General features: G+C 38.3%; 1 protein-coding gene across 1 annotated transcript in view; it reads left to right on the top strand.

Annotated features, from left to right (window-relative positions):
* The first annotated feature begins 258 nt into the window (after nt 1-258).
* The window catches only part of LOC133525572 (uncharacterized), a 91097-nt gene continuing 80462 nt past the window's right edge, over nt 259-10893 (top strand). Inside the window, exon 1 of the mRNA XM_061861874.1 lies at nt 259-340. Within this exon, the coding sequence (XP_061717858.1) occupies nt 274-340 (67 nt within the window). The 5' untranslated portion in view covers nt 259-273. The remainder of the gene's footprint in view (nt 341-10893) is intronic.

Raw genomic sequence — 10893 nt, 5'->3', positions numbered from 1 at the left:
CTTTTATTAGTTCAGTGTGTCACGCATAGATGGCGTTATTCTCAAATGTAGCCTTTTACCAACTTTTACATTTATGTACGAGCCGATTTCCAGAAATACTGTTTAGATTAGAATGTTACAAAAGAAATCCCGCATATAAAATTAACAAATAATAAATTGAATTGTTCTACAGATATAATTATACGGGTACTTCGAAAACTACACAGTTAAATGCGCTTGAAAGTAATTTTACTTTAAATAATTATTTCAATTGACCTTCATTCGTTCCAGAAGATGGGACAGCACGAGCAAATGCCGCTCCCGAACGCTGTCATGGAGCCCGCGATCCCCACATATCCTGGTTAGTACTAGTACCTAGACTCTGACCAGGCTAACTTTACACGTAAGAATGCATACGAGTAAGTTCCATATTTGACGAAGCACTTGGCATGAAATGAAAACTCAGCGTGGTCCGATTTTCAGACAAATTTGAACTTAAACTTACATCGGAATGATATTTGAATAATTTTCTTTGGTTACTTACTTATTGTGCGTCTCGTCTACGCTAATACCTGTACAGAAAAGACAAGTGCGAACGACAATCCTCATGAAATTTATTCATTAAGAGGCCGTTATCGATTTTAGTCACAAAAATGTCAAATCGACAGATTTAGTCGATGAAATTCTACACCTTTTGTTAACTATTAGAAATAACAAGTAATGGTTTCTATTAGCACGTCTTGTTATCTTTCATTTTAATACTTACATTTTTTTTTATAGACTCATTAATTAGTAATGATTTTTTTTCTGATGGACGTTTAGGTAAATGCGCGTAAAGCACTGATTTTGTCGATCTTATTTGTTTTAGCAAAGTTTAGACTGCTGAAAATGGTAATTGTATATTACACGTATCCTTTACTTCCACTTTAATAAACTAAATTTTTGGTATTATAAATTTGAAGTAGAAACAATAAAAGTTAGACGAAATCAATTTTCTCCAGAAATTACTTCAAAACAAGTGACAATTATTCTGAAAATCAACATAATTTCAACGAAATTTTGATACTTACAATCTACAACATTTGTTGGAACTGTTCTTATACATTATTTTGTATAATTTACCACTATAATTTATTGATGAATTTTTAAAAACTTTTCTTGTCACATAGTACCGGGGACGCACGTTGCGACCTCATTATTAAAAGGTATAATGAGAAGTCGTGCTATTAGAAACCAATACTTGTTTTTAAATATTACGTTACAAAAGGTGCACAATTTCAACGACTAAATCTATCAATTTTACATTTTTGCTCTAAAATCGTTACTGGGCTTTTAACATTATAGAAATTATTTGTTTTGTACGCAATTTGATGCATAAAAAATGCATTTGTGTATGTGCATAAAAATGTATCAAATTGCGCACAACTATATTTTTTTTTTATAAAACTTTTAAAAGTTTGTATGGAATTAGTTTTTCGCCCCTAACTTTTCTAATCATCAAAAAGTCGGAAAAATCAAAGGAAGGGGTCATAGCTATAGTTAATATACACTACATTGTGTAAAAATATTTGAAAATGAGGAATACGTTTATGGAGAAACGGATCGTCCAAATATCAATTCAATTTTATTTATTTCGTCATCACAGGTAACAGTTAGGTGACAGTAAATTAATATGAATTATGTACATCAGCCATGATGAGCCGTTTAGGCGTACGAAATTTAAATTGCAATTATATGTATATACAAAGCAGATCCTTAATATAATAATTACCTTAACCTTAACATTGTGTAATTACAAACTTAGCATTTATATATCCCATATAATATTAACATCCAATAATTTAATATTTACATCCACGCAAGTACCACTGTGTCCACAATGTCAAAAAAAAAATTAAGAAAAAATTAAGAAATAATACAAAGCAGATCCTTAATATAATAATTACCTTAACCTTAACATTGTGTAATTACAAACTTAGCATTTATATATTCCATATTATATTAACATCCAATAATTTAATATTTACATCCACGCCAGTACAACTGTGTCCACAATGTCAAAAAAAAATTTAAGAAAAAATTAAGAAATTAGTCTAATTAATCGACCTACGAGTATGTTGCGCTGGGTTGTTAAAGTATTTGAACGTTAACATAAATGCTTTTACCCACTCATGAATGCCAGCTTCTTATGAATCGACTTGTACTTTCTCACGACTTATAATGATGAATGAAAGTTTAAGGAAACATTTTTGTTTGAGAAAATTGGCCAATCACCGTTTAGCGTGTTTGGGTTTGAAAACGTTCGGATTTTAAATTGAAGTGGTTATTTTTAACGGACTTTCAAAATACAAAGCAGATTTAATAAGCTGATCCTAATGATTTGATTACAAGAGTACATTGTTGTCGAGGTTCTGAAGCAGCAAGTCAAGTAGCCTTCCAGCCGAGTCATATTGTGCTTTTCTCAAGTTAAAACAAATCAAATTATGGAAGGTAAGGAATGAAATCTCCATAGGCAGAACTGTTGCAAATGTGTCCTGCTGTCAGCTATAAATCATAGTTCCAAAACTCTCCAGAGTAGCGCTAGAGTAGCTAATGACCTAGGCGTTATTAACGGAGTAAAGTGCACTGCACTGTAAATATTCTAGGTATTGTAGCGCCACCTATTTAAGGTTTTTTGACGGACAGTTTTTGGAACCTTCCATAAAATCAAATAAATTATCATTGCCGCCTTTTTTTTATAACAAAATAGAAGTGTATTTTTTGCCGAAAACGACTGACCATAAACTACGCACTTCGCGACCTAATTTTTAATCGTCAAAGTCGACTTTTCCGTCCATTTTTAGGGTTCTGTACCCAAAGGGTAAAACGGGACCCTATTACTAAGACTCCGCTGTCCGTCCGTCCGTCTGTCCGTCTGTCTGTCCGTCTGTCTGTCTGTCCGTGATAGCTAAACAATTGAAATTTTCACAGATGATGTATTCCTGTTGCCGCTTTAACAAGAAATACTAAAAAGTACAGAACCCTCGGTGGGTGAGTCCGACTCGTACTTGTCCAATTTTTGAGAACAATATTGTTTTATTGGAAAGTTTCAACTTCTAGAAAATATTTAACGTTCCACGGGTACCTTATGGCGGTCGGTGCTTACTCGTACGTCGCATAGCACCTAAGATTGGTATTCCATCTGTCCAATTCCTTGGTCTAATGTGTATTTGTGTCTCACATTTTGCTTAATGAGAGAGTGAGACGCAATACACATTAGACCAAGGAATCGGACAAGAGGAATACCACCCTTATTAGTATTGCAGCGTACGGCCTGTTAAAGGGAAGGCTGAAGACCGATATACTAGTCTAACGCTTAAATAAATGATGATGATGAAAACAAAATGCTATAATTTTGATAGGAATCTACTCATTAGTCTAACTCTAACCTCAGTCTAACCATTTAACAACACATCAGTACCCCTAGTGTAAATTTAGTCGATAGCGAAACGTGACGTACGCGTTTGCGTTAAGTCTCATTTTGTATGGGTTTTTGAACAGCGCGCCAAGCGGGACGTTTTGGAAAGTCAAGAATCTCATACAAAATGACACTTAACGCAAACGCGTACGTCACGTTTCGCTGTCGAAAATATTTTCACTAGGGGTACTGAACCCAAAAGAGGAGCAAAGAGCCCTTTCAAATACACCATAAAATCCTGTTCCGGTGCACCAGCCATGCAAAAAACACCCCAACCCCGTAATTTGAGCACCCCAAAAAAAACAAGACAAGGATAAAAACACCCACGCATACGTAGAAGCGAGAAGGCCAACCTTTTGTGTTGTTACTATTGGCTACGGAGCGTTCGCCTCGTGATCAATTATAAATGTGGTCTTTCACAATGTTAGGCAACTAGTTTTGGTATTTATTTATCCTGGTTTTAAAATTGTAGACTACGCCAGGCGATCGCGCTTATTTAAGGGAAATTGAACTTTGCGGAGTCCCGCGTAAGTTCCTATTGCATTGGCAAAGCTGTCGGCTTCCGGCGTTGGCGTCCTTGACCCGACTGTCGCCTTCATTTTGCCTTCTTCGACCTTGAGCCGACTGTGGCGATCAAAATGTTATAAGCAATACACCAGTTACTTTCTCCCATGATGTTACGTTCAGCCACTAGGTCTTCAATCTCACGGTTCCGTTCCGTTCACGGTTCGGTTCCGCTGGTTGGGCCACCTTGAGAGAATGGACGAAGATCGGAACGTAGAAAGAGCGTACCTGGGTCGCCTAGCAGGAGGACGTCCTATCGGACGCCCTAGGTATCGCTGCAGCGACATGGTGAAGGCGGATCTGCGCGAGCATTAAGTCGACAATTGGCGAGAGGTCGCACATGACCGAGAAAAGTGGCGCTGTCTTGTGTCGGAGGCCAAGTCTCATTTTGGGTCGCTGAGCCAACGGAGTAAGTAAGTAAGTAATACACCAGTTAGAAGAGGCTGCGGCTGAAGAGGCGGGGCTGGCTGGAGGTCGTGAGAGCGGACACGGTGGAGAGCAATCTCACATCTGAGGATGCCGAAGATCGGGCAAAGTGGAGAAGATTAAGTAGGGAAGCGGACCCTGGCGCTAGGCCGGGAAAACGCTAGGTTGAAGAAGAAGAAGACACCAGTTAGAAGAGGGTTAAAATCATGCATACATCGCTGTACATTTCTACAGCGTGCACTAATTGTCTAGGAACAGAGACGGATAATATTTAGATGAAGATCTCGGTAATTTTTTTAACTTCGAAAAGCGGTTCATATGACTGATGAGTAACCACTGAAAATAATCCCTTCTCCCTCAAAATACCCCGCCCGCAGCTTAGAATATTACTGAATACTTAGGAAGGTACCCAGTATATTGTGCGCCAGTAAAAAAAAATGTGATGAAATTCGACATATCAAAGCTATACATTATAATAATAGTATTTATAAAGGTAAATGATAATTTATAAATTTAAAGTTGTTGAAGATAACGAGCGATGTTTCAGTTAAAACACTCGCGCGGTGCAATTCCCGTGCGGTAATTTTTGAGCTTTTCAGACTTTGGATATTCTCGATCTTTGTCTAGGAATAATGGCAACTGCTGAAGTCACAGATTTGTAATAATTGTATTACTCACTCAATAAATTGCTATTTTAATAATGAAATATATACAAGTACGTTCTTCTTCTTTCGTGTCGAGGTTCCCTTAAACAGTGGATGCCAAGAATGCAGCAGTGCTGACAGCCCTGACCGGCAAGTATGTTTAACGAGATATAATAATGAGATAACATTTTGAGGTTTTGCATTTTTGTGTGTCAATTTCCTTATTTTATTTTTATTGAACTACTTTGTAATAAAAACAGAATAACGTTTATATTCCTATTGTTACTGGAGATCTTGTTACGCTGGATCGACTCCGGTATAGCAAACATCGTAATAACACCAGGACCTTGCACACGCTTTCCACTAACCAACACGTGTTCAGTTTGCACGAACTCTTGTCTCGACTCCACACTTTAGTGTGTGTGTGCATCGTGTTGCGTATTATGTGCACCGTGAGGCCAATTGAAACATTTTAACAACAAAATGATGTCAATTTGTTATCATTCGCGCGTGTATTACGCTGGTACTTTTTTTTTACATGTATGGCGCGAGCGAAACATGACAAAATTGCATCTTTTTGATGTCAAAATGAACGATCGAATTGGCCTCCATGTGCACCGTGTTTAACCGTGTCTTGTAATATGTGCACTGTGTTGTTTTTACGTGCACTATGTATTTTAAATACTGATTCATATCAAGCAGTGCGTGATTTGAGAATAAAGCAGATTTAAATCTTATTTTTTATTGAATACTCGTGTTAACAAAGACGAAACCCATACTTCAAATTTTTAATAATATGTTCATTTATTAACCAAAAATTTAATGAAAACTACAGTGTAGTGGACTGTGTAGGTGTATTTATTAATAAAAAAAATGGAAGATATTTCGGGAAATTAAGTTTTACTTTAAATTGAGCAAAATATTACGAAAATCTTACGTGAAGTGCCTGTTAGTTTTCGAAGCTGGATCCTCGACGAAGAGCTATTTTCGGGTCGTCAACCGATTTGGATTATTTGTCATGTTGCAGCGGTGAGTAATTGTTTTTATGAACTTCAGGCGCTACGTGGGTTAATTTTATAATTAAAGTAATTCTCTTACTTCTTTATTTGCATAAGAAAATAATTGGGTCACATAGGCTGTCAGAAAATTAATAATCCTTGCAATTTATACCATTGCGTGAGTCATAAATTGGAGGAGTGTCAACACTGTAGATAGTCAGTATAGCGTCCTGAGACTCGGAAGCAGTACAGTGACGTACGCGTTTGCGTTAAGTCTCATTTTGTATGGGATTTTGAGTTTCCAAAACGTTCTGTTTGGCGCGCCGTTTCTAAATCCCATACTAAATGAGACTTAACGCAAACGCGTACGTCACGTTACGAAATCAAATGAATTTACACTAGGGGCTCTGTTGTTTTGTTTTGACAGATTACTAAACAATCTAATACATACATATAATATAGAGAGATATACATTGTGTTTACATGCGATGGCCAAGTCATTCTGTTTATTTAAAACATACATTTTTTTAAATATTGATATGGTCACTATAAGGATGTTGTGAGGTTAGCGAATTACGTAACAACTTAAGACAGAAGGTCCCTTAAGTACCTAGGGACTGAATAAATTAACCGACTTGGTATTGCATGGATCCACAACTTTTTACGGTAGAAGAACTGAGTTGCGACATTTGTTTTTTTTAACTAACTAACTATTGTGGCGCAGTGATCCAAAGAGGGTCTTGGCCTCCAAAACGAGAGAACGCCACCTGTCCCGATCCTGTGCCACTTCCTGCCAGTTATCGGCTTTGAGTTGGCACAGATCCGCCTGTACACTGTCGCTCCAGCGGTATCTGGGCCGACCCACTGGACGGCGACCAGTCGGTCGTCCCAAATAAGCTCTCTGTGTTAACTCTAAGAGTTACCCCGATCCTCACCCATCCTCAGTAAATAGCCGAATCAGCGAAGTCTGTGGCATTTCGTTTCGCCGATGATATTGGGTTCGGCCACAATATCATCGTTTTTTTTTACAATTTATGTTTTTGATCGCATCTCATTTCTTTTTGTAGATAGTCCTACTTTTTTCCCTTTCCGGTAAGTACCTTCTACTTCTTGAATTCCATTATATTATACAAATACAGGTACACTGATTCATTCACTGCAAATGTAAATTATAATCCTATATGGAATCACAAAGTTATATATGCAGTTGGTGTATCTAGAAATATTTGAGTTTTTCCTTGATCTACACACTAAACACTAATTAAGTATATTCTAAATTTGAAGCTTCGATGTCTGCTAGAATTGCCTTAGAGTTTCGATGATCGGTCAGTTAGTGAGTGAGTGACGAAATTAAGAAACTTTGACTAGTTATAATTCTTAAACTACTGGGTCAATTTGAATGAAATTTGAAATATACTGTGCCTGCTTGGTTACTAAAAATGCAGGCTTCTAGTTTTATCCACAACGAAGCTATAGGGGGATCGAAAATGGCCGGAACTGCTTCGAGAAAAGAACGGTACGGCCGTGCCGCTTTTTCGCTCGACTTGGCGGGGGCACTCCCGTGCCCCCAGATCTAGTAACATCTCTTTTGTTTTTTATATTAAGTTGTCTCAGCTAGACTTTCAAGGATTTGATTTTGGAAACTTACTCTGCTTGTATTGAAAATGTCTGCGGCCGTGAACAGTTTATTGTATGAATTGCAAAGATGGCGCAAAGGTGCGCGTTTCCCAGCGTTAGTTGAGCAAGTCGGGACGGCGAAATCTTCGTCGAAATGGATAGATGTTCCTTAATTTTAGCAATAGCATAGTTGTTAGGCTCTCATTTATATTACAATTCAGATTTAACAACTTATTACGGTTTCGATCTTATTTTTACACGACCTTGAAGATCGCTCACACTGATTGGTGCATGCGAAATGAGGTATAAGTCGTGCTTGAGATGCGCACCAGTGTTGGCTGAAACGTTAATGCAATTGATCACTAACCCAGGGGTTCCCAAAGTGTGCGCCGCGGCGCCCTGGTGCGCCGTAGAAAGTAAAGAGGGGCGCCGTGAGTTCTATCATTATCCGAAACCACAAATATTCGCGGGTACCTATTTGAGCGCTCGCATCGGTAAATAATGTAGCGTCGTGTCACTCTTTTTCGACCGTGATTTTAAATTTACAAGGGCGCCGTTGCAAAATACTAAACTTGTAACTGCGCCGCACGTTGAAAAAGATTGGGAACCCCTGCTGACTAACCATTACAAATTGAACCGTAAACTATAAGTTCAGATAAGCGGATGTCATTCCAGATCTAGAGCAGAGCCCAACTGGGGAAGTACCTCCACCTTAGAGAAAACCGCAGCCAAATAACACTGGACCCTACTCATAGTGTTGTGTTCCTGTCGGTGAGTAAGGTTGAGGTAACTCCTCTAGAGTTGCAGGCGTATATAGGCTACGGAGACTGCTTCACCAAGCTTGCACGTCAATCACCAAGACGATCGCCAAGGTCAAAAATCATAAATTAGCTACGTTACCACGGTCATGTCAAAATGAGATTTGTAAAGCCTATATGCCCCAGACTTACTCAGCTCAGGTACAAAATTCCTAAGAAACGATCGTGATTACGTGGGCAGCAGAGATCGGCCTTGCACGCGAACCTTTAAGTATATTTTATGACCACTTAATAACATGCAAGCTAATTAATGTTAGGCTAATTATAGTCTTGTTCTGAGTTAAAGAGTCACGTTTTGTACCGATATAATTTAGCCCAAGCTCTAAAAGGTCTCCTAGCCTAGTCGATGGCAAAAAAAAAATTGAAATAGAGGTGGATTGTCAAAATTTTGTAGCCACAGTAAATTTACTGCCATCTTTCGACATATGATTAAATCTTTTAGAACGCCATTTGACTTTGATCCTTATTCTTTCACTAATATGGGTTAAATTTGTTAAATATTAAAAAGTGGCGCCATCTTACCGGGCATCGGCTATAGGTTGTGGCTTTAATCATGTGTCGAAAGATGGCAGTAAATTTACTGTGGCTACAAAGTTTTTTTTGACAATCCACCTCTATTTCAAATTATCTTTGGTCGGTAGTGACCCTGCCTACGAAGCTGGAGGCCCTGGGTTCTAATCCTGGAAAGGCCACTTATTTCTCTTTTTTATCATAAATAAATAAATAAATAAATAAATAAATATTATAGGACATTTATTACACAAATTGACTAAGTCCCACAGTAAGCTCAATAAGGTTTGTGTTGAGGGTACTTAGACAACGATATATATAATATATAAATATTTATAAATACTTAAATACTTACATAGAAAACACCCATGACTCAGGAACAAATATCCATGCTCATCACTCGAATAAATGCCCTTACCAGGATTTGAACCCGGGACCATCAGCTTCGTAGGCAGGGTCACTACCGACTAGGCCAAACCGGTCGTCAAGCGGTCGGCTCTTTTTTTATCATGAATGAGACCCTGAGCTATGGATGTTTTCTATGGATTTAGGTATAGTCTATTTATGAATATATATTGCCGCCTAATATCCACATAATTATAGCCCATAGCACAATCTTTGCTTAGTTTGGGGCTAATTAAAATGGTCATCATGTTCTAATACAAATACGACAGAGAATATCTAGAAACTAGGTCGTTTCTAGATATTCTCTGCGTACGCAGGTACGTAGGTACGTGCGATACGTAGGTACGTATCTAGTCTGTTCCTAAGGAGACTAGGAAAAATTAAGAAGTGAACTAAATTTGCCATAAATATCAGAGGGTATACCGCGTACTCCGAAGTTCCCAAATTGCGGGCATCTTTCTCTTTTACTGCTGTTAAGGCGTAATTAGAGTGACAGAGAAGCCCGCAATTTGCTGACTTCGGTGTTCGCGCTAGGCCCTCAGTTATACCACTCGCGTCGAATGATGGTCCTTATGACAGTTACTTTAAGTTTCTTTTGTCGTTGTTGTCCTAAAGAACCCCAGAGGTGGTAAGGGTCTTCACAAACTCGCCCCACGCCTTCCTATCTTCAGCTCGCCTTCTGGCCTCGCTCCAGCTCAGCCCAATCGCTCGTAGCTCACTTATGACGGACCGTTGCCAAGAGTGTACAGGGCGCCCGGAGCCACGGCTTCCGTCCGACGGTTTCCAACCGAAAGCTAAGCTGAGCTAAGCTCTTCAAATAGTATGTCCTAGTGGTCCTATCCATCTCCATTTCCATGTCGCGATTTACTTATTCGTCAATGGGTGTTTGCCGGCATATACTCCATAGGTCTTCATTTCGAATGGTTTTGGCCTACCTGAGGGACTTGTTGACGAAGACCTGAAGTTTATTCGTTAGGCCCTTAGTCACTCTTTTCGCAGCCAAAAAGCAACACAGATTTGGCAATGGATTCGAAGTCTCTTTTGGTCGGGTTTAATAAAAAAATATATTAAAGCAATATGTTTTTACCGTATTATTATAACTTTAAACTTACATTTCTAAATAAATGTGTGTCCTAAACTTCCAAATAATGTACCTATATAATTCCCACTAGTTACCACCAAGTTGTTACCAGTGGTAAATTTTACTGTTTCTACTGTTTTTATTAGTATTGAACTATAACAAAATTTTGGTGGTAACTACTGGGAAAAAAAATCCCAGTAGTTACCACCAAATCGAGTTGGAAAAAAAATCCCAGTAGTTACCACTGGTAACAACTTGGTGGTAACTAGTGGGAATAGCCCACTAACGTTCTATGTGAATGCTACTTCTATGGCTATTCCATATAAAAATGAACTGGCATAAGGACTATTATGTGAGAGGTAATGACTTAATAAGTGTTAAAACAAACAGATGT

The sequence above is a fragment of the Cydia pomonella genome, chromosome 15 (assembly GCF_033807575.1).
Source record: "Cydia pomonella isolate Wapato2018A chromosome 15, ilCydPomo1, whole genome shotgun sequence".
NCBI classification, from domain to species: domain Eukaryota; kingdom Metazoa; phylum Arthropoda; class Insecta; order Lepidoptera; family Tortricidae; genus Cydia; species Cydia pomonella.
Note: the sequence above shows the minus strand (reverse complement) of the source record. Positions and strands in the feature narration are given on the sequence as shown.